Source organism: Kogia breviceps, chromosome 9 (assembly GCF_026419965.1).
Source record: "Kogia breviceps isolate mKogBre1 chromosome 9, mKogBre1 haplotype 1, whole genome shotgun sequence".
NCBI lineage: Eukaryota > Metazoa > Chordata > Mammalia > Artiodactyla > Physeteridae > Kogia > Kogia breviceps.
In genome coordinates this window covers 6678953-6702874 of record NC_081318.1, presented here as the reverse complement: position 1 = coordinate 6702874, position 23922 = coordinate 6678953, and the positions used below count along the sequence as shown (strand labels likewise).

At 44.7% G+C, this 23922-nt stretch overlaps 2 protein-coding genes across 3 annotated transcripts; both read right to left on the bottom strand.

The window, feature by feature from the left end:
• Positions 1–5755: 5755 nt before the first annotated feature.
• Positions 5756–12307, bottom strand: LOC131762147 (GTPase IMAP family member 5-like). Of its 2 annotated transcripts, none has more exons than XM_067041876.1 (3): positions 12178–12307; positions 9759–9807; positions 5756–8272 (listed from the first exon to the last, which is right to left on the bottom strand). In XM_067041876.1, exons 2-3 carry the CDS (start codon positions 9799–9801, stop codon positions 7386–7388), a joined length of 930 nt encoding a protein of 309 aa, XP_066897977.1. In that variant the 5' UTR covers positions 9802–9807; positions 12178–12307; the 3' UTR covers positions 5756–7385. The 2 variants fall into 2 exon arrangements, with proteins under 2 accessions (XP_066897977.1, XP_058929431.1); XM_059073448.2 differs by lacking the exon at positions 12178–12307 and adding an exon at positions 11321–11396.
• Positions 12308–19958: 7651 nt separating this feature from the next.
• Positions 19959–23922, bottom strand: GIMAP2 (GTPase, IMAP family member 2). The gene is given in 4 exon segments (XM_067041875.1): positions 19959–20158; positions 20160–21093; positions 22323–22358; positions 23849–23922. Coding segments are annotated over 3 exon segments (996 nt in total). The 5' UTR covers positions 22351–22358; positions 23849–23922; the 3' UTR covers positions 19959–20124.

Sequence of the window (23922 nt, the reverse complement as noted above, 5' to 3'; positions counted from 1 at the left end):
CGTAACAATATGTCATGGAGATTTTCCCATACCAGTATCTAGAGTGCTTGCTTATTCATTTTATACAGCTGCATAGTACTCTTTTGTGTAGTTATGCAGGGGGTTATTTTTTCACGTCTCAGTTTAGGGCCCTTTGGGGATTGTTCCAACCTTTGCTGTTTGAAATAACATTGCATTCTTTGCTATATTTCCCTACACATGTGTCATGCAGTTTTGTATTTTCACTAATGAAGTACAAAGGCACCTGTTTGTCTCATATTTTCGAGTTTTGAAAACCAAATAGGAGAGAAATCACATCTAAGAATTGTTTGATGTGCCCTTCTTTCCATGTGGGTGGCATTAAGCCTATTTTCATATGTTTAATATATTTGTTTTTCTGTTGATTCTCTTTACATTGTTTTGTCCATTTTTACAATGGGTTGTTGGTTTTTTATTTTTCAATTTCCTAGGAACTCTACATGTTAGCGAGACTAGACATTTGCCTGTTAGATGAGTTACAAATACTATTTTCTAGCTTGTCATTCAAATTTTACTTAAAAATTTTTTAAAAACGTTTTAAATTTATTTACTTACTTTTAGCTGTGTTGGGGCTTCATTGCTGCGCGCGGGCTTTCTCTAGTTGTGGCGAGCGGGGGCTACTCTTCGTTGTGGTGCGCGGGCTTCTCATTGTGGTGGCTTCTCTTGTTGCAGAGCACGCGCTCTAGGCGTGCGGGCTTCAGTAGTTGCAGCATGTGGGCTCAGTAGTTGCCACATGTGGGGCCTAGGGCGCAGACTCAGTAGTTGTGTGTGCACGGGCTTAGTTGCTCCGTGGCATGTGGGATCTTCCTGGACCAGGGATTGAAACTGTGTCCGCTGCATTGGCAGGTGGATTCTTAACCACTGTGCTACTGGGGAAGTCCCCCAAATTTTACTTTTGTAATGTAGATATGTATCACTATTATATAGGCAAATTAATCAATAAATTTATCTGTGTGTTCTGGCTTTTGAGTCACCATTAGAAAGACCTTCCACATGTATGGATTACATGTAGTGGAATACTTTTCTGTTTCCTTCTAGGACTTTAAAATTTTCCTTTTTGCTAACATTTAAATCTTTTATCCATTTGTAATATATCCTGGTGTTTATCAAGCATTTATTTTGTCTTTCCTGAATAAACTATACTTCAGGTTACTAAATATGTGAAGGAAAGAATATCCTAATAGAAATATTCTAGTTACTTAATGAAAAAGAAATTTTAGAATAGGATATCACCATTTTTTTTTTTTTGTGGTACGCGGGCCTCTCACTGTTGTGGCCTCTCCCGTTGCGGAGCACAGGCTCCGGACACGCAGGCTCAGCGGCCATGGCTCACGGGCCCAGCCGCTCCGCGGCACGTGGGATCTTCCCGGACCGGGGCACGAACCCGCGTCCCCTGCATCGGCAGGCGGACTCTCAACCACTGCGCCACCAGGGAAGCCCCGGATATCACCATTTTTAATACCTATTAGAATAATGGATCTACACAATGATCACCAATGAGTGCTAACATAAAAAGAGGGAAAACCAGATGTTGAGTACCCCCTATGGAAATATAGACCATCATCACTGAGTAACATTGTAAAAAAAATTGAACTTTATTCTGATCTGTCTGATCAAACCAACCACAACTAACTTCCAGTTTACAAAAATGGTGACGCAGAGGAACGCGTTAAATGACATCATAACGATGTCAGCAGCAAAATTCAGAATGTGGGGAGATCAATAGTACAAACGTCTAGTGTCTTCAATTTATACTCTGCATAAAGAAGAAATGAGGGAGGAGTCTTCTGGTTTTGGCTATGATGGAGTAACTAGTATTATTATTTACCTTTTTCCATTAACAAGCAGAAAACTAGAGAAAAATATGCAGGCAGACCTCATTGGATTGTGCTTTGTAGATACTGTGGTTTTTACAAATTGAAGATTTGTGGCCACTCTGCATGGAGCAAGTCTATCTGTGCCGCTCTTCCAATAGTGTTTGCTCATTTTATGTCACGTTTTGGTAATTCTCACAATATTCATAACTGTTTTCAATATTATTATATTTGTTATGGTGTTGATGGGAGCAAGCCATAAACAGTCTACAATAGGAATAGAAAAGAGTTTTATCTGCGCCAAACTGAGAACTATAGCCTGGGAGACACAGATCCAGAAGCATTTGCATTGTGTTCTGCTCCTACAAAATGGGGGGATTATAAAGGCAAAAATCGTAAAATTACATAATTGTTTGTCAAGAACTACAATCGAAGCTGGCAAGAAGTAAAGGTGCTTGTTAAGCAACGTTTGGTTGGGGTCCAAAATGGTTTCATAGTTACAAGGGGGTCCTTGAAGCCATAAAGATGTAGCTGGCAGTGGCTAGCAGATATATTTTGAGAACAGCTGGTGGTATCCTTGAGTTTGATACATTTCAGCAGATTCAAGTTCTCAGCGACACAAGAGTGTGTCTGAAACCACATCCACAATGGCCACCCAGCTCCATTTTGAATGCCTGAACCACAGTTATTCCATTTTTATTTTTATTTTTGTTTATTTATTTGTTGGCTGCACGGTGCAGCCTGTGGAATCTTAGTTCTCCGACCATGGATTGAACCCATGCCCCCTGCAGTGGAAGTGCAGAGCCCTAACCACTGGACCACCAGGAAACTCCCTCCATTGTGATTTTTAAATGCATTCTTTTCTTTAATGGTTAAAGCAGATGTACAATGTACATGTAATACACCACAAAACAGGCTGTTCTAGCTAGCATAAAGTTCAAGTTAAATCACATATAAGCCAGAATGACTTCTGCATGCCCCCTTCCATCACGGTGATCTGTGATCAGTTGTCTTTGAGGTTACTGTTATAATTGATTAGGGGTGCCACAAACTGCACCCATATAGGACAGTGAACTTAGTTGATAAATGTGTGTGCTCTGACTGCTCCTCCGACCAGCCATTCCCCTGTCTCTTTCTCTCTTTGGGTCTCCCTACACCCAAGAAATAAAAATATTGAAATGAATAACCCTACAGTGGCCTCTAAATGTTCAAGTGAAAGGAAGGGTGCACACGCCTCTCACTTTAAATCAAAAGCTAAAAATAATTAAGCTTAGTGAGGAAGGCATGTCAAAAGCCAAGATAGGAGGGGCAGAGTCAAGATGGCAGTGTGGGAGACGCAGAGTTCGCATCTCCCCACAAAGAGGGTGCCTACTGGTCGCTGGTGGGGGACACTGATGCCCAAGGAGATGGGAAGAACCCCTAAGGGTACCAGTAGGACATGGGGGTACTGAGGGGGGAGGAGAAGTGGAGGCCAGACAGGACCAGTGCCCCTGAGGGGTGGCTGAGAGGGTGGAGGGGTTCCCACGCCTGGAGGGACCCTCAGGGGCTGGGATCAGTGGGGAGTGGGCCCAGCGTTTCCCCTGCCCAATCGAGCGGGGAAGTCTGCCCAGCTCTCGGGCCAGGTCCTATGCCCTCAGAGGTCCCCTCTGGGCTGGGTTGGTCCTGGAGGCATAGGAGGAGGGAATAAGAGAGGCAGGCGGTAGGGGTCCTCCAGGACTGGAGGAGTGGGAAAGGAGCAGAGGGCATTTGCCCCAGCCACTTGGGCACAGGCAGCCTGCTGGGCTACCAGGTGGGGTCTCCTGCCCTCTGAGACCAGAGGCAGGAGGCATGCCTGGGTCTCTTCTGTTCTGTTGAACCTAAGCCCCACCCCTCCCCCCTCCCCACACCCTTCCCCTTATTTATTTTATTATTATTATTATTTTTTGCGGTACACGGGCCTCTCACTGTTGTGGCCTCTCCCATTGTGGAGCACAGGCTCCAGATGCGCAGGCTCAGCGGCCATGGCTCACGGGCCCAGCCGCTCCGCGGCATGTGAGATCTTCCCAGACCAGGGCACGAACCCGTGTTCCCTGCATCGGCAGGTGGACTCTCAACCACTGCACCACCAGGGAAGCCCTATATTTTTATTTTTATATTTTTTCTAATATAGTTGTTAATTTCCTAGTCTAATTTTATTTTTTACTTTGTTATTGTTCTCTTTTTTTTACTGCCCCACACACCTTGCAGGATCTTGGTTCATGAGCTGGCAGTCAGGCTGAAGCTCCTGCAGTGGGAGCTCTGAGTCCGAACCACTAGACTAACAGAGAACCTCAGACCCCATGGAATATTCATCGGAGTGAGGTCTCCCAGAGGTCCTCACCTCAGCAACCAAGACCCAGCTCTACACAACAGCCTACAAACTGCAGTGTTGGAAGCCTCAGTCCAAACAACCAGTAAGACAGGAACACAATCCCACTCATATAAAAAAGGGGAAAAAAAATGTCACAGATGAAGAAGCAGGGTAAAAACCTACAAGACCAAATAAATGAAGAGGAAGTAGACAATCTACCTGAAAAAGAACTCAGAGTAGTGATAGTAAAAGATGATCCAGAATCTCGGAAATAGAATGGAGGCACAGATTGAGAAAATACAGGAAATGTTTAACAAAGATCTAGAAGAACTAAAGAACAAACTAACAGAGATGAACAACACAATAACTGAAATGAATAACAGGATAATGGAGGCAGAAGAATGAATAAGTGAGCTGGAAGACAAAATGGTGGAAATAACTGCCGAGGAGCAGAATAAAGAAAAAAGAATAAAAAGAATTGAAGACAATCTCAGAGACCTCTGGGGCAACACTAAATGCACCAACATTTGAATTATAGGGGTCCCAGAAGAAGAAGAGAAAAAGAAAGGGTCTAAGAAAATATTTGAAGAGATTATAGTTGAAAACTTCCCTAACATGGGAAAGGAAATAGTCACCCAAGTCCAGGAGGTACAGAGGGTCCCATACGGCATAAACCCTGGAAGAAACACAACAAAACACATATTAATCAAACGAACAAAAATTAAATTCAAAGAAAAAATATTAAAAGCAGCAAGGGAAACACAACAGAAAAACATACAAAGGAATCCCCATAAGATTATCAGCTGATTTTTCAGCAGAAACTCTGCAGGCCAGAAGGGAGTGGCAGGATATACTTAAAGTGATGAAAAAGAAAAACTACAACCAAGATTACTCTACCCAGCAAGGATCTCATTCAGATTCGATGGAGAAATCAAAAGCTTTTCAGACAAGCAAAAGCTAAGAGAATTCAGCACCACCAAACCAGCTTTACAGTAAATGCTAAAGGAACTTCTCTAGGCAGGAAACACAAGAGAAGAAAAAGACCCACAAAAACAAACCCAAAACAATTAAGAAAATGATCATAGGAACATACATATTGATAATAACCTTGAATGTAAATGGATTAAATGTCCCAACCAAAAGACACAGACTGGCTGAATGGATACAAAAACAAGACCCATGTATAGGCTGTCTACAAGAGACCCACTTCAGACCTAAGGACACATACAGACTGAAAGTGAAGGGATGGAAAAAGATATTCCACGTGAATGGAAATCAAAAGAAAGCTGGAGTAGCAATATTTGTATCAGATAAAAAAAGACTTTAAAGACTGTTAGAAGAGATAAGGAAGGACACAACATAATGATCAAGGGATCGATCCAAGAAGAAGATACAACAATTATACATGTTTATGCACCCAACATAGGAGCACCTCAATACATAAGGCAACTGCTAACAACCATGAAAGGGGAAATCGACAGTAACACAATAATAACAGGGGACTTTAACACCCCACTTACACCAATGGACAGATCATCATCCAAAATGAAAATAAATAAGGAAACACAAGCTTTAAATGACACAATAGACCGGATAGACTTAATTGATATTTATAGGACATTCCACCCAAAAGTGGCAGAATACACTTTCTCCTCAAATGCACGTGGAACATTCTCCAGTATAGATCACATCTTGGGTCGCAAATCAAGCCTCGGAAAATTTAAGAAAATTGAAACCGTATCAAGCATCTTTCTGATCACAACATTATGAGATTGGAAATCAATTACAGGAAAAAACTGTGAAAGCCACACATACATGGAGGCTAAACAGCGTGCTACTAAATAAGCAAGAGATCACTGAAGAAATCAAAGAAGAAATAAAAAAATACATAGAAACAAATGACAATGACAACACAATGACCCAAAACCTATGGGATGCAGCAAAAGCAGTTCTAAGCAGTTTGAGATTTCATCCATTCTGTAGCCCAAGGATCAAGGAGTAATTTTGACTTTAAAGTATCATTATTTAGGAAATACATTTCGTAAAGCTATAGCTGCCATAGATGATAGTGATTCCTTTGTTGGATCTGGGCAAAGTTAATTGAAAAACTTCTGGAAAGGACTCACCACTCTCGATGCCCTTAAGACTATTCATGATTCATGGGAAGAGGTCAAAATATCAACATTAACAGGAGTTTGGAAGAAGCTGATTCCAAACCTCATGGGCGACTTTGAGGGGCTCAACCCTTTAGTGGAAGAAGTAAGTGCAGATGTGGTAGAAACAGCAAGAGAACTAGAATTAGAAGTGGAGACTGAAGATGTGATTGAATTGCTGTAACCTCATGATAAAACTTTAACGGATGTGGAGTCGCTTTTTATGAATGAGCAAAGACAGTGGTTTCTTGAGATGGAATCTACTCCTGGTGAAGGTGCTGTGCACATTGTTGAAGTGACAACAAAGGATTTAGAATATAACATAAATTTAATTGATGAAACAGCAGCAGAGTTTGAGAGGACTGATTCCAATTCTTCTTTCTACCCGTTCGTAGAAAGAAGTTCTGCAGTGGGTAAAATGCTATCAGATGGCGTTGTGTGCTACAGAGAAATCACTTGTGAAAGGAAGAGTCAGTTGATTGGCAATGAACTCCACCGCCGTCTTATCTTAAGGAATTGTCACAGCTGCCCCAAACATCAGCAGCCCCCACCTTGATCAGTCAGCAGCCATCAACATGGAGGAAGACCTTCTCTGCCAGCAAAAAGATTATGACTCACTGAAGGCTCAGATGATGGTTAGCAGTAAAGTAATTTTAGATTCAGGTATGTACATTGTTTTTTTGGACAAAATGCTATTGCACACTAAATAGACTACAGTGTAGCATAAACATAACTTTTATGTGCACAGGGAAACCAACATCTTGGTGTGACACTTTCGATAGTCACTTTGTTGCGGCGGTCTGGAACCAAACCTGCGATGTTTCCGAAGTATGCCTGGGTAAAAGAACTGTTTCCAGACATCGGGCAACAGGCTGCTCTGGACTGATCTATGGATGGGTCAGGTGGATGGAAAATAAGAAGCAACTGAACAAGATGGATGGTGTGTCTGATGCAAGGAAGGGAAATTGAAAGTGGAATTATGTAAAAAGCAAATAAAGTTCCTTCTCCACATAGACAAAGATGCCGACTCTGAAAACACGCAAGCTGGTGGCAGGTATCATCTGAAAATGCTCAGCATTCGTGAGTGCTACACAAGCTAATTAAAATGGCAAGAAAACTCAAAAAGCATATAACAAGAACAGCAAACATTCTGGTGTGAGAAACGATCCAGTTTTTGACTTGGAGCAGCGCCTTGAAGACACGGTTCCTCCGGGCCTCTTGCAGGTCTCGCTTTTGCTTTGCCACATGCGCCCGCACCTCGGCCAGGTAGCGCACGCGACCTTCTCCACCGGGCTCGCCCCCGCCCTGCTGGAGCCGCTGCGCATCGAAGAAGAGGTCGTTGCTGAGGTAGGCGCCCCGGTGCTCCCTCTGCACCCCCTCGACCACGGCCGCCAGCGCGGCCAGCTGCTGCCTCTGTCCGTCCCCGGAGGCCCGGTTGTTGAAGGCGCAGTACCTCTGCCCGCACTCCCGGACCAGCTCCCTCAGCCTGAGGTTGTCCGTGTTGGCTACGTAGTCATGCAACGAGCCGTCCGCTAAGTCCTCCTGGTGGGTGAAGAGGAGGACCGTGTGTCTCAGGGCTCTCGCCCCAAACACCTCCTTCACCCTGGCCACGGCCGCCACGTCCTGCTCCGTGAAGCGCCCCAGCTGGGTCACCAGCAGCAGCACGTGAGGCCCCGGGGCCGAGAGCAGGTAGCAGTCCCCGATGTTCTCGTACGCCTCTTGGTCCGGGGCCCCCGCCTCAAAGATGGGGGGCGTGTCCACCACCAGGACGCTCCTCCCGTTCCACGTGCCCGTTGCCCCCTGACACTTCCTGGTCACCGACTGGGACGCCAGCCTGGACTCAAACACTGGCTGGCACAGGATGCTGTTCCCGGTGGCACTTTTGCCGCTGCCTGTTTTACCCACCAGGATGATCCGCAGTGAGGACGAGGTTGCAAACCGCTCATGTCCTACTGCACCTAATTTAAAAAAAAAACAGCTTTCCGTGTTTTACTAAGTTAGTGATTCTTTTTCAAAATATTTGTTTATTTTATCTTGGAGCAGAGTCGATTAACAATGTTGTGTTAGTTTCAGTACAGCAGAGCGATTCGGTTACACGTACACATATATTTATTCTTTTAAAAATTCTTTTCCCATTTAGGTTATTTCAGAATATTGAGCAGAGTTCCCTGTGCTAGACAGTAGGTCCTTGTTGGTAAAGTTAGTGATTCTTAAGATTTTTAGGTCACGGACCTTTCGTGGTATCTCATGAAAGCTCTGGACCTCTCTCCCTGCCAAATAGTGATATTTAAATACATACAAATGTTTGCATCCAACTTTAGGCGACTCTTGAATGGCAGGAACCCCTGGGAGCCCGAACTTGGACCCAGAGCCAAGAGCAAGAGCTGCTACAGTAATGCAGGCTGCTCCAAGGACTTCATCAGGACCAGGGAAAATACAGCTTTTCAGAAAGAAAAGTGCTCCCCGTGCTTCTCCAGGGATGGTGCTTAGGCCAGTGTCATGCTAAATAAATGTGAGATTAGACAGAGGGCGGGGGTGAGAAGTCACAAGTGAGAAACCAGTATCACCTCTTTTCCACCCACCAACTCCCAGCACTCAGGCCGCCCCTCACGTTCATCTGAACCTTGGGGGCAAAGGAAGGCTCAGGTGTCAGAGCTCCAGCGACCTCCCACTGAGGACCAGCTGAATGTCCCTGAGTTTCTGCTTTGTGGGTGGGGAGTTGCAAGTGAGCCTACAGAAGGCTTGTCGTTAAAGTCAGGGACGGAGTCTGGCAGGTGACCGTGGATCGGTGGCTGAAGAAGAGACGATAAGACCACTAGAAATACATGTGTGGGAAAGATCACCGATTTGGCTGATAGAATTACGGGAAATTATAACCAAACTGGTGTTGTCGAGGGTGGCCCTGCATCAAGAGCTAAAATCTCAAGGGATGAAGAGAGTGAGAATGCAAGGGTTTCTGGAGTTCTTATGAGCTTAAATGAATTAAGTTCATTTTAGGCTCCTAAATCTGTTATTGTTATTCCTTTTACTCTGTTCTGTGTTGGTTCTTCCCTTTCTTAAGTATTCTGGATATATATATATATATTTTTTTTTAGCAAACATGATTACTAAATCTCTATGGGGAACTTTCCCTCTTTTCAGCTGAGTGCAGGCAGGGAAGGGTATCATTTTCACAATTCGTTTCCAAACCCCCTGACTTCTGACTTGAAGTTTCATTTCCTTATTTCCCATACATCGCGGCACAGGGGAGAGCTTCACACTCTGGTGTGTGTGGCTGTGATGATGGGAGGGAAAATAAAGAACATGAGAGCTGCCTTTTCTTCTGCAGTTGAAAGTAACTGGGTTTCTTTTCCGTCACTGTGTTGGAGGTGAGGGAGAGGAGGAGAGAAAACAGTGATTCTTCCCTGATGCCTAGAGCTCTTGAGAATTTGGAGGCTTTCTTACCTTCAGCCATAGTTCCGTATCTGCTCCTCTGAAGCCCTTCCATTCTCTTCTGGAATAAAAAAAAAAGGAAAGGAATAAAAAGCAAGGGTCCATATGGGACTTGGTAAGGCCTGAGAACACCTCCAATTCAGACAGTGAAGAATAATTATCCTTAGATGAGCCGTTTCCATTGCTAATTTTCTAACTTATATTTTACTTTCAAATATCCATATACAACTTTAAGCAAGCCAGGTGATGCTAGGTTATATGAACAAGGTTATATGAACACAGTGAACTCCTGCTTTTTCCTCATCCTATAGGAAAGCATGAAATGTTTGAAAACAAATCAGTTGATTATCTCCCCTCTACTTGAAAAGGCATGAAATAGAGAAAGTCTTCTTCTATGGAATGAGAAGCAGGATTGTTTTTATTGTTTTATTATTACTATTATTATTGGAATCAAAGTAAGCAAACTTGCTAGACTAGAGAATAAAAGTTGCCTTGCTGTAAATGACATTGGTTTGTTTGAAGTACTGGCCATTTCCAGTCCCAGAAACTCTGTATCAGATGGATATCCCAGTAGCAAAGAGGAAAGCACAATGTACCTTCCAATGGGGTGGGGAATTGGGGATCCGCGGCTCCTTTGAGCATGGACACGAGAGGATGAAGGGGAAGAGGGCGGAGCACGGCCACCATCTTCCCTCCCCTCTGAGCAGCTGGTGGAGAGAAGCTGGTGCCATGACTGAGGGACAGAATCAACATTCAGGACAAATTCAAGATAAATTCATTTCCTGCTCAGTTTTAAACCAAATGTCTTTCCTTGTGGGTCTCCCAATAACCACTTAAAAAAAATTCTGGTAGATATAACCAGAAATGGGCAAAACTATGGGGATAAATGTTTCCTTCAGATGAGGCATAATATTGTGTCATTCTTCTTGGTGCTAGAAAAGGTAAGCATGCATTAGAAAAGGCAAGCATGCAATATGCCACTATAATTAAGATGACCTCTGAGACTGTATTTTATGTATTCAGTTTTAAAGATTAGGCAGTTATGAAACAAACATTTTAAGGGGAGAAATACACAGAGGAATGAAACAAATGCCCACTATTTGCAATGAACAGCTCTACGTATTTGGGCATTTTTACTGCTGCTGTTTGGTTTGATTGCAAAAGTTAAAACATTACACTTACAGTTCCATTTATTTATTTTTTGACTCCCCCCAACCTGTCTCATTCTCCCTCTTCCCTTAAGAGGCAACCAGTATTCTGAGATACACATGTATGTATAGGTAATATATAGTACTTTTTGGTATTTTAATCTTTTATGTCAGTGACATTATTTATGTAGCATGTTATCCAACTCAATTTTATTAACAAACATTTGGTGTGCCAAACTTCTCCGCAAGGAAAACCCTTCTAATCGTCCCCCAGGCGGGATCGATCAGGAATCAGGAGCGAGTCGCGGGCAGCATGCGAGCAGAGATCTCAAGCGAATCGGACAGGGACAGCAGGAGGATCTGGCTTAGGCGGGAGGCTGAAGCGAACGGGCGCAATGTGCCTCCTGATTTTTACATTATACGAACCTGATTTCATCTTGACGGTACCTTACTTTAGCAAACCATTGGAAAGCAGGCTCTCTCATGCTGTCTTAGGAAAGATAGAGATATTTTCTGTCTGCCTTATTCATATTCTCCTTCGCCCACCTGCCCCCTCCCTCCTCACTTGTTCCAGAGCTTAGCTTTGTGATTTCATAGCGCGGCTCTCACAGGGGGGTTTGGCAGAACCTGTTTGCCAGAGGGGCGAGCTCGGCACCGCGTCGTAGGGAACGTGTGGGGTGTTTGGCGGAGAAGGGGCCGCTTTTCAGGAGCCCGAGAGAACAACGTTCACTGAGAGGTTTGCTTGGGGCGCGCGGCTCAGCGATCGCGTCCCCGTCCCGTGCATCGCCCCCGGGGGTGATGCCCGCGCCCCGGCCTCCGGGGGCTGCTCGGCAGGGCTGGCCCGGGGCTCGCGCGGCGGAAGCTGACAGCTAAAGCGGAGCCGCGCGGCCCCCCGCGGCACGGCGCCCGGGGAGTCTCCGTCCGCTCGTCTGTCCGACGGGACGAGGATCTGCGTGAAGCCCTACGAAGCCCCGGGAAGCTCAGGAAAGTCAGAAGAGCTAGGAAGGAGGCATCGGGGCGGGAAGGGCCTCGCGCGCCGGGAAGCTGCGGGCCGCGGACGCGGGCTGGGCGCTCCGCGAGGCCGCTGCCCTCCCGCCGGGAGTCCGCGCGGCCGCAACGCTCGCCGTCGGCGCCCCGCTTCACCGATGCGCGAGCCCGGAGCACGGAAACCGGCGTCAGGTTCCACGAGGAGTCGGTAGCCCCGACTCAACCGCCGCCTCCGGGACCCCCGTCCCCCCCGGGCCTCCGCCCAGGACGCCGGGACCCCCGCCGGCTCCCCTTACCGGGCGCGGCGCGGCGGGCTGGGTGCCGGCGGGCGGCGCGAGCGCGCGGCCGAACGTCCCGGGGCGCGGCTGCGGGCGAGAAGGACAATGGGGCGACGGGAGCGCGGCCCCTGTCCCCGCAGCCGGGGACGCCCCCTCCGGACGGGGCGCGCCTGCTGCTGCGGACGCCGGAGCGCGGCGAGCTCAGAGCGCGCCGCCCCCCGCTGGGACGCTTCCTGCCGGAGCCCGCGAGCGCCCCGCCCCTCCCATTTCCGCTCGAAGGCGCGTGGGCAGAAGTGGGGTCTGCAGCGCGGAAGAACGACGCGGGCCCCAGCCCCCCGTCCCCCCGTTGCTAAAGGCCCCTGTTGCCTCCGCGGGCGTGTGGCGCCCTCCGGCCACCATTCGCGGAACGTCCGCGTTTCATCGCCCTTGTTGGGCCCGAGTACCTCTCACTGTAACACAGATGAGAGTGACTCCCCTTGTCTTTTGTTTCTTGGGGTTGGGTGTCTCTTCTTGGTGGGGGTGGGGGTGTGTGATTTTTGAGGAGTGGTAAGCAGTTCTCTTCAGCGTATCCATGGGCTATTTCACTAGCACGAGCAAGAATAGATCTTAGATGTTTTCAGATGTAGTAAATCAAGGGATATCCACGATTTGACACTATTTCCAAAGTAAAAAGGAGTGCCTAAAATGAACGGTGTAAAGAGTGAAAGGAAATATAAAATAAACAAGAATTGGGCCAAGAATGAGATTGAATGTAAGGTATAAGAATAATTAAGACCCCACATAATAATTAAAACAAAACACTACATCATTTTGGAAGATAACTACTTAAAAAAAAAAAGAGGTAAAAGACAAATTTAGAAAAAAATCTCAAAATACTTTATTGCTGGAATAAACAAGCGCAAATGCAGTTGTAAAAGAAAAGGCAAACATTGCCACCAGCAGATGAAGGCTCCCAGGTCACCAAAAAAAAAAAAAAAAAAAAAAGCACTAACAGCACACACAAAAATAAACTCAAAATGGATCACAGGCCTAAATGTGTGGCTGGACACTATCAAACTCTTAGAGGAAAACACAGGCAGAACACTCTTTGACATAAATCACAGCAAGATATTTTTTGACCCACCTCTTAGAGTAATGAAAATAAAAACAAAAATAAACAAATGGGGCCTAATTAAACTTAAAAGCTTTTGCCCAGCAAAGGAAACCATAAACAGAACAAAAAGACAAAGAATGGGAGAAAGTATTTGCAAACGAAGCCACCGACAAGGGATTAATCTCCAAAATATACAGACAGCTCCTGCAGCTCAGTACCAAAAAAACAAACAACCCAATCAAAAAATGGGTGGAAGACCTAAAGGGACATTTCTCCAAAGAAGACATACAGATGGCCAAGAAGCACATGAAAAGCTGCTCAACATCACTAATCACTGGAGAAATGCAAATCAAAACTACAATGAGGTATCTCCTCACACCAGTTAGAACGGGCATCATCAGAAAAGCTACAAACAACAAATACTGGAGAGGGTGTGGAGAAAAGGGAACCCTCTTGCACTGTTGGTGGGAATGTAAATTGATACAGCCACTATGGAGAACAACATGGAGGTTCCTTAAAAAACTAAAATTAGAACTACCATATGACCCAGCAATCCCACTACTGGGCATATACCCTGAGAAAACCATAACTCAAAAAGATAAAATGCATGCACCCCAGTATTCATGGCAGCACTATTTACAATAGCCAGGACACGGAAGCAACTTAAATGTCTATAGACAGAGGAATACGGGTAAAGAAGATGTGGTACATATATACAATGTAATATTACTCAGCCATAAAAAGGAACAAAATAGTGCCATTTGCAGAGATGTGGATAGACCTAGAGACTGTCATACAGAGTGAAGTAAGTCAGAAAGAGAAAAAAGCAAATATCATATAATATTGCTTATATGTGGAATCTAGACAAATGGTACAGATGAACTTATCTGCAAAGCAGAAATAGAGACACAGGTGTAGAGACCAAACATATGGATACCAAGGGGGTGATGGGGGTGGGTGGAATGAACTGGGAGATTGGGATTGACATATATACACTACTATATATAAAACAGATAACTAATAAGAACCTACTGCATAACACAGGGAACTCTACTCAACGTTCTGTGGTGACCTAAATGGGAAGGAAATCTACAAAAAGAGGGGATGTATGTATATGTATAACTGATTCACTTTGTTGTACAGCAGAAACTAACACGACATTGTAAAGCAACTACACTCCAATAAAAATTTTTTAAAATAAATTTTTAAAAAAGCTTCAAAAAAAAATGAGTCTTGAGTCATAGCCTAGCTCTGGCTTCCCCAAGGACTTACAGGAGTTCCTCTTCTAGGGAAATCAATCCATTGGGTATTCTCTGGAAAGAGTAGTGGCATCTGCCCAGCCAGGCAGTTGAATATTGAATATTGTACAAGAATATCGAATATTGTACAATACTGAACATTGTACAAGACTATGTAAGAGGGTATGCATTGTTTGAAATCTTCTGTTTGAAAAACTCATCATGGCTAAAAACAACTCTCGTAAGTAAGTCAAATATGAACTCCTTTAGATAAAATGACAGCAGATCCAGGCAGCAGGGCATGGAAATCTGAAAGAAACTGCATCAGTACATGATCAAGGAATTTTTAAGCTCGTAGAGATAAAAGAAAAGTTGAGAGGAGATGTATGTGGTTGATATGAATATATATATATATATATATATATATATATATATATATATATATATATATATATTCACTTAGACAGTTTTGGAGAAATTTTGGGATTTTGACTCTGTATCTGGTTAAGAAAACTCTTCCTATAGGCCAGTAAGGAAAAATAAGTTCCAGTTCTGATTTGCCACGTTTTACCCTTAGAAAATCACTTGGCTCTCAGTAGATTACTTTCCTCTTCAAATAAAAGGCTGTAAATTATCTCTCATCCACACTGTGCAGAGCTGGACCGTTTTTGACAACTTCAGGGGCCTCTGTGTTCCTTTCCCAGATACCCTCTTACCGAAGAAAGACGGTGGGGGGGGGCGGGGGGCCTGGCCACGAGGGCTGTCTGGTGTCCCACACCCTCGGTCTGAGTCACAGCCCCACCCGCTGCCAACTGCGTAACTCTGGGAAGCTGCTTAATCTAAGTGCTAAACCTCTCCTGCACGAGGGGGGTCATTTATGTAGCGCTGTCCTCATAGGGCTGTCGGGAGGATAAGACGAGACCATCTCTTCTTCCCTCCCTCTTTCCCTCCTCTTCCTCTCCTCTCTCTTAAACCTGCTGCCTAATAAGATACCTGGTTAACCCTCCATCCTTGTTCCCTAACACCTTCTACCTGGTGGATCACGTTCTCTCGAGTGTACAGCTGGATTCCCTCTACATCCCCTTCTGTGGAGATCAGAGGAGGTTGATTCATTTTACCTTGGGGATGGAGGTGCAGGTTAGTCAAAGAACTCCATATCTCACAGCAGGTCAGGGGCAGAGATCTAGGTCAAATGCCAGCCCCAGGGCTCTTGCTGTTTCCTCCCAGCATCGAGAAACCTCTGGGGCTTCTCTCTGTTCAGTGTTGAGTTAGCCCATCCCCCTTACTACCCGGAGCTCACACCTGGGGGCGAACACGTGTTGTGAGGCGTGTTCTTACCATAGGCGTTTTCTTCACCTCTTGCTGTCTTCTGTCCTCTCATGATTAACTGAAAGAGTCCCAAACACCATTTGTTCAATCATTCATTCATCAAATAAGTATAACTACCTCCAATGTGTCAGGCAAAGAAAGTCCAAAGAGCTGGTGACACCACAGTGAAAAAGTCAGCCTGAATTCATCAGAGAGCTAAGGTCCCCAGGAGCAGACCTCAATCTGTGACAGTGAGAAGTTAGTGGATAAATACCCCATTTTCCTTGCTTATTAAATTGTGCACTGCCCACCAAGTGAGATAAATCTGAGGTCTATTCTGGACCAACTGCCGTGGTCTCCGGCGGGACAGAGACCCAGTTGTCTGTGGTGAGATCCCTCTTATCATTGTCTACAGTGGTAACATGCTCACCAACAAAACCTGGGGCGGCTCCTTTCCCTTCCCCGTCTCACATTCCCACGGCCCTGCTAGCGCTTTCTGGGATCGCCTTCCTACCCCAAAGTAACCGTCTGTCTCCATTTTCCTCTGCATTCTGATTAGATTAGCTTTTGGTTATTTGCCATTGTCTCTGGGCTTGGTCCCCTGGTATTCTCCGACTTGCCATCGGTTGTGGAAACTATCCAAGGCCAAGGCCCTGAGACTCCTGGGTCTCAGAACCATCCAGGGCTCCTGCTTCCTCTCCTCCCTATTTCCACACTTCCTTCTTCTCCTTTCAGATTTGCATATTCCTTGTTTTCCTCTCTATCCTTATAAATCCAGTAAAAATTATGCAGAAGGAAAACATCCTTCCTGAACAGACCTTCAGAAGAGAATAATAAGTTCAAACCTTCTGGGATCATTCTTCATGCCTGATGTCTCCCCGCGTCCTCTTGACGTAGCCAGAGCTCAGCTCTCAGCATCCCCAGGGCTACAAAGGAATAAGAACTATCCAAATATCATCTCAGGAGAGGAGATTATAGGGAAATACGTCTTCAATGAAATATTGACTATCTGATAGACATTGGCGCCACTATGCACCAGCATTTAGAAGGACTATTTTAGTGTCATGTAGATCCTACTTTCTTTTTTGTGGGAGAGAGAGAGTTTGTGGCAACCAAGGTTTACTTGTTAGGAGTACCAGTGAAGTAGGTGTCATCCAGGATTCAGTTTCATAGGACAAGCACCAGGGCAAGCTTCCTAGTTTGATAGCATCACATAAAAGGAGAGGAAAGTTTATAAGCCAAATCAGAAGTTAAAATGTTGTGTGTTTCATATTCCAATGTTATATACAATGGGACACTGGAGTGAAAGAAATAAAATAAAAGTTCCAAGTGAGAGAGATGCAAACGTTCTCACAAACCTAGACTTGTATGAGAACCTAGGGTGACTTTCAGTTAATAAAAGAGCCAGATAAAGGACTGGGGGGGTTATTTGAAGAAATACCAGCATGCCAGAGAACAGCAAATGAATGGGGAAAAACACTCAGACTAAATGTGTAGGATATGAAGAAAAAAGGACTGAGAACAGAACACCAAAGTCCTTATAATTCTGGAACCATCAAGGGGAAAGCAGTACGAATATTTGAAAAGTCGAATGCTAGCTGAAAAGTGTGTTGTTGTTTTTAAAGACAAACTGCAGAAAGTCTGAAAAAGAAAAAGAATCCATTAAAATGGGGGACTTTTTTGCTTCTGGTTAAGTTGGAGAATGGTTCAAAAGCCCTCAGCTTCCACACTGACAACAAAAATTGGACAGAAGGAAAATATACTTCTCTATGTCAAAGGTTGGTGGAAGCAAGGAAGCACCGAGGAACTGAATTCTAGATATAAAAGAGCCGTTTATAGGTGAGGAGAGAGCTAGGGAGCCTTCTATACCTGGGGTAAGTACTTGGTCTGTATATAAATATTTGGAGGTGTTGGCTTGTCACAGACAGATTTTGCAGAGTGGAAGAGAATTCAGATGATCATTTGACAACAGTGTGGGTTATCTAAATAGGTTGGAATCTGTATGATCCTAAAGGCAATGCTAAATTGTCTACCTGGAAAACTCTTCCCGTTCTCATCACAATATTTTTTTCCTAAGAAAGCAGCAATGGAGAAGGGTCAAGAAAATAATGAGAAATTATTCTATCCCATTAGGCCCTGCTAGTGAGGTAAAGCCATTTCAATTTAGAGCCTTACACCTTTCTCACTTCAAATGTTGATTAGATAAAATGTTGCTTAGGTAAGAGATTGTTATGTGTAGTATGAATCTGAAGTGAACTTAATCGACTTAATGGTGGCTCATTCTCATTTCAACTCAAGCATTGGAGCCAATGATGTGATCAGTGTAATCACTAGACAGATAAATGAACTTGCACTATCCATAAAATAAACCAAATCTGGGGAAACATAAGCTTTAGACTTCAATTTTATTGTCTTCAATATAAATTTATGTGACATATGAAGAGTCAGGAAAATATGGCTCATAATCAAAAGATTAAACATTAGAAACAGAACCACAGATGACTCATTCATTGGAACTTAGGACTTTAAAATAGTTATCATAAAAGTGTTAAAGAATTTATAGAAAAATAAATATAATGGGTTAAGAGTTGAAGAATTTCATGAGAGAAATATAAACTCAAAAGTATTAATTCTGGAAATAGAACATAAAATATTTGGAAAAGAAAACATTTATCGGATGGACCTCATAACATATTGAACATTAAAGAAAGGACCTATGAACTTGAAGACAGGTCATGAGAATTTATTGAGACTAAAGCATAAAAGGAAAATATAGGGCTTCCCTGGTGGCGCAGTGGTTGAGAATCCGCCTGCCGATGCAGGGGACGCGGGTTCGTGCCCCGGTCCGGGAAGATCCCACGTGCCGCGGAGCGGCTGGGCCCGTGAGCCATGGCCGCTGAGCCTGCGCGTCCGGAGCCTGTGCTCCGCAACGGGAGAGGCCACAACAGTGAGGCCCGCGTAGCGGGGGGGGAAAATAAAAAGGGTGCAATGAAATGGAACAGAGAAAATATAAAGGAAAAATCAAAGTTAGATTTTTGTAAAACTTATAAAATTAAACTTCTAGCCAGGCTGTTCAAACAAAAAGAAATAATCATAAATTGCCGATATCAGAATTTGAAGAGGAACAAGTATTGGGTTGGCCAAAAAGTTTGAGTTCCCAAACGAACTTTTTGGCCAACTCAATAATTTAGTTCTTGTACATATTAAAGGGATGACAAAATATTTTATGTTTCTGCAAATAAATTCAATGACTTAAGTATAATGGAAAAATTCCTTGAGAAGCACAGCATACAAAAATGAGCATAAGAAGAAATAAAAAACCAGAACATTTTACATTTGGTTAAAAAAGACTTTAAATATTAATTTATAATATTAGAATTTATAATATTAGGGAAGGATTAATGTAGGTTTGGATCTGGGAATCGGAGACCTCAGAATCAGCTCTCTACCTTTACCAGCAACCCAAGGCTGAGTTTCTTCATCTTGGGATTGATGTAGGTGTTTGTCTGTAGGTAAACCCTGCCTTCTGGGTCTGCCTGTCCTTACAGCTCTCAACTCCCCTTTTAGCTCCACATCCTTTTTACGTGTATTGTCTGCTTCATTCTTGGAGTTTTCCTAATTTTCTAGTGAGCTCATCAGTCATAAAGATTGTGTTTATTTTTAAAATTTCTAGTTGCACGTAACAGGATGATACTCCAAACTATTCAGCCCGCCGTCTTGTCTGAAGCGTAAGCCTCTATGTGTGTTTCAGCACTCACTGGGAACGGGCATCAGGGGTAAAATCTGGCTGAGCCTCTTTCAATGTTAAGCAAATTTGTCGCACATAAAACAGACTATTGATGTGTGAGTGTGTCCGTGTGTGATTGTTGAGCATGAATTGGTTGTGTTACAGAAATGAGCCACGTGTTCACTTACCATCTTCTGAGGATAAAACCATAGCACAGAATTAAAGACATGTGACCTCAGGAATTTGACAGCTTACTTGTTATTTTACTGTACCCAGTAGAAATTTTATTGTTATTTTGGTTATATTCAGTAGAAATAGTAATAGTATAAAGAAGAAAAGGAGTTTTTAGGAACATAAAACTGACTTTAGCGACTTGCAAATGAGAGGAATTTTATGTTTACAACTTTCAAAAGATATATTTCAAAACAAACAGTAACTTTTAAAATCATTTGGTTTACTAACAAATAGAATGATGTTAAGATTTAAGCACTTCACAGAATCTCAAACGTTTAGTGCTCTCAGGCACTGTATTTTACAGGGGAGGCCCAGTGTGTGATTTGCCCACTAAATGACAGTGGATAAAGAACCACTGATTGTAACTATAATATAGGAGTCTTGCATTCCAGTCTAATTTCTAAAAATTACCACTAACTTTTGGGGTATAATTAACAGTAAGCTACAGAATAAATTGCACATGCTAAACAGTAAGTGGTAAAAGAAATTGCACATTCCGTGCAATACACAAAATAACAGAGTCTGCAATTTGACAAACACCCGAGCACACAATGAAATGCACATCACTATTAGGATTAGGGTTTTGACGATGGTCGAACGTCTCTGAATGTCCATGTACTTTACAAAGCTCTCTCTGAAATCCTGTAGTCTTTCCTCTGACTGCACAGTTCCACATTCTGACCCTGTTACGAGGCTGTACAGCCTATTGCTGTAGTGGCCACCCCTTTTGGCCGTCACTAGGCTCTCAGTCAAGTCCATTAGCTCCTTCACTTGGTCAGCCCGATCGCTCCCTTTAGCACGGTTATTAAGGGCACACACTCGCCCCCCACACGCAGCCACCAGCTCGCGTAGGGCTTTGTTATCTGAGCCATGGATGTAATCCATCAGGGAGCCTCCCTTGAGGTCTTCCTTGCGGGTGAAGAGGACAATTGTGTGTCTCATGGCATCCTCTCCAAAGATCTCCTTCACCCTCTGCACAGCCTGCTGGTCCTCCGTGGTGAATCGGCCCAGCTGTGTCACCAGGAGCAGCACATGGGGTCCTGGCGCGGAGAGTAAGTAGCACCTGTGTACCTCTTTGTACAGGGAATCAGAGGGGTCCTTCCCAGAAAACATATCTGGTGTGTCAATAACAACCATCTCTCTGTCTCCCCAGCTTCCCCGACTTTTACTGCAAGTCTTCGTCAAGGGCTGGGCGCTCAGCCTGGACTCAAATGCTTGTTCCCCGAGGATGAGGTTCCCTGTAGCACTTTTGCCGGTTCCTGTTTTGCCCACCAGAATGACTCTCAGCTCTGATCCTCTGCCACGTTGAGCTTGTTGACTCTGTGTACACGGTCCTGCTAAGAGCAAGTTTACTTAGAAGAGAAAGACAAATACTCTATGATACCGCTTATATGTGGAATCTAAAACAAATGATACAAATGAACTCATTTACAAAACCGGTATAGACTCACAGACGTAGAAAACAAACTTACGGTTAGCAAAAGGGAAACGGGCAGGGGAGGGATCAATCAGGAGTTTGGGATTAAAATATACACACGACTATATATAAAATAGATAACAGACAAGGACCTGCTATATAGCACAGGGAACTATACTCAATATCTTGTAATAACCTACAATGGAAAAGAATCTAAAAATCTATTCATATGTATGTGCGTGTGTGTGTGTGTGTGTGCATAACTGAATCATTTTGTTGTAAAACTGATAGTAACACAGCACTGTAAAGCAACTATATTTCAATTAAGAAAAACAAAGGTGAAAAAAAAGAGCAAGCTTGCTTTGTTATTACTACCCTGATCATGCCAATGGAATATTTTTTTTTTTTTTTTGCGATACGCGGGCCTCTCACTGTCGTGGCCTCTCCCGTTGCGGAGCACAGGCTCCGGACGCGCAGGCGCAGCGGCCACGGCTCACGGGCCCAGCCGCTCCGCGGCACGTGGGATCTTCCCGGACCGGGGCACGAACGCGTGTCTCCTGCATCGGCAGGCGGATTCTCAACCGCTGCGCCACCAGGGAAGCCCTGGAATATTTTTAATGATAAGGAAAAGATACTCTCACAACGTATGGCGTTTATGAAATAGATGCTGGCTCTATTATCAGATAAAATAATGATTTTTAAAACCCTAGATTTCTCTAGGTCTGCAGGGCATTGCCATGTGGGCTCCTAGAAAAACGTATTTGGAGGATGAGTTAGAATTAAAAACGTACCTTGTCCTTCTAAAGCTTGCCTATATCACCCAGTTCTGGCCCTATAAAAGGCAAGTTTTCTGGAGATGAGAGACGTGTAGCCAAGACAGTGGGTTCCATCTTCAGGTGGGGACAGTAACCTGACTATTCCGGGGCCAGAGACAGCTCCTCTGACCGTGGCTGGGCAGAGATGCGGTCCCGGCCACCAGTGAAATGCTTAGACCAGGAAAATACTGAAATGAGCATTGTGACATGATTGTCTCTAGTGAAGAAACTGCTGCTCGCTTATACTTTGCTTCAAGAGGATAGCATGATTTTTACACAAAATAGGCGCAGAATGGGTAAAACAGGCACACACAGGAAGTCACTTTCTTACCAGAGTGACTGCATTCCTTTTGGCCCATGGCAGTTCCTGAGGGACAGAGAGACCAGAGACCAATTAAAAAACTATCATTTTGGGGCTTCCCTGGTGGCGCAGTGGTTGAGAGTCCGCCTGCCGATGCGGGGGACGCGGGTTCGTGCCCCGGTCCGGGAGGATCCCACGTGCCGCGGAGCGGCTGGGCCCGTGAGCCGTGGCCGCTGCGCCTGCGCGTCCGGAGCCTGTGCTCCGCAACGGGAGAGGCCACAGCAGTGAGAGGCCCGCGTACCGCAAAACTATCATTTCTGAGTTACGACTCATGAGAGAACCTTATATTTCTAGAGCACGTTCACAACCATGCCTCATTTGTCTACACAAAGCTGAGGAGGTGGGGGGAAAGAAGCACCATCTCTATTTTACAGAGAAGTTTAGTCACTTGCTCCGAGTCAACCCAGTGAGTCAGAAAATGGGTTTCGCTTGTCACCCCACCTACTTCTTCTTATCTCCATGCCCACCTCGCCTCCACTTTCCCTCCTCCCTGCAGGACCTCCCTGCCCACTGTTTTTTTTTTTTTTTTATTTTAAATTTTATTTATTTATATATTGGCTGTGTTGGGTCTTCATTGCTGCGCGCGGGCTTTCTCTAGTTGCGGCGAGCGGGGGCTACTCTTTGTTGCGGTGCGCGGGCTTACCCATTGCAGTGGCTTCTCTTGTTGAGGAGCACGGGCTCTAGGCACACGGGCTGCAGTAGTTGTGGCTCGCAGGCTCAGTAGTTGTGGCTCGCAGGCTCAGTAGTTGTGGCTCGCGGGCTCCAGAGCGCATGCTCAGTAGCTGTGGCGCACGGGCTTAGTTGCTCCGCGGCCTGTGGGATCTTCCCAGACCAGGGCTCGAACCCGTGTCCCCTGCATTGGCAGGCAGATTCTTAACCACTGCGCCACCAGGGAAGCCCTCCCTGCCCACTCTTGCTTTCCGCGGCCACACACCTTGCCTTCCCTCTGCGTCCTTTCTAGGTCTGCCTTGGTTCCCAGGTTCAGACTGCCCTTTCCTTCACTCCTTCCGCACCTCGCCCAACCCCTCCCTCCACGCTGAGTCCTTGCTGAGAGGCTCAGTGAATTAAGAACACATCTCCAGAAAAGGGCACTGTCCTTTAAACCAGAATTACACTTCATTGGATCCGTTAATTACTTGAAGTTTCCTCTTTCCATGAAGAAGCCTTGCCATTTACTTCCTTTTCCTATGCAGAGAGAAGTATCTTAAAACTGGCAACCTGGACCAAGCGACAAGGCAGAGAAAATGCATGAGTTAATGACCAAATTCTTCCCAGTTAGCACTTTTTATTGGCTCTATGCAAAGGAAGCTCTCTTTGCCAGTAATGGGTAATCTAAATTCCATGAAGTTTACAGGTCCTGTAAACTGGCTTCACTTAAGCCAAATGCCATCACTCTAAACTGTTTCCCTGAAAATAGGGCATATTTGTTTAATATTTTTTCTTTAGCCTGGGAACTAGAAATCAACACTGCAGAACTTTCTTGAGTGTGGGCTTACCTGAGTTATTGTTGACAGAAACAGAAGGCTCCCCAGTGAAATCTGTGACTTGCCCGTTCAGCTTGAAGAGAAAA

Bases quoted from the DNA above. Each gene is read 5' to 3' on its own strand.
- LOC131762147 (XM_067041876.1), bottom strand. From the start codon at position 9,801: ATGGAAGGGCTTCAGAGGAGCAGATACGGAACTATGGCTGAAG. The intron at 8,273-9,758 runs GTAAGAAAGCCT...TTTTTAAATTAG, and splicing joins ATACGGAACTATGGCTGAAG to GTGCAGTAGGACATGAGCGG.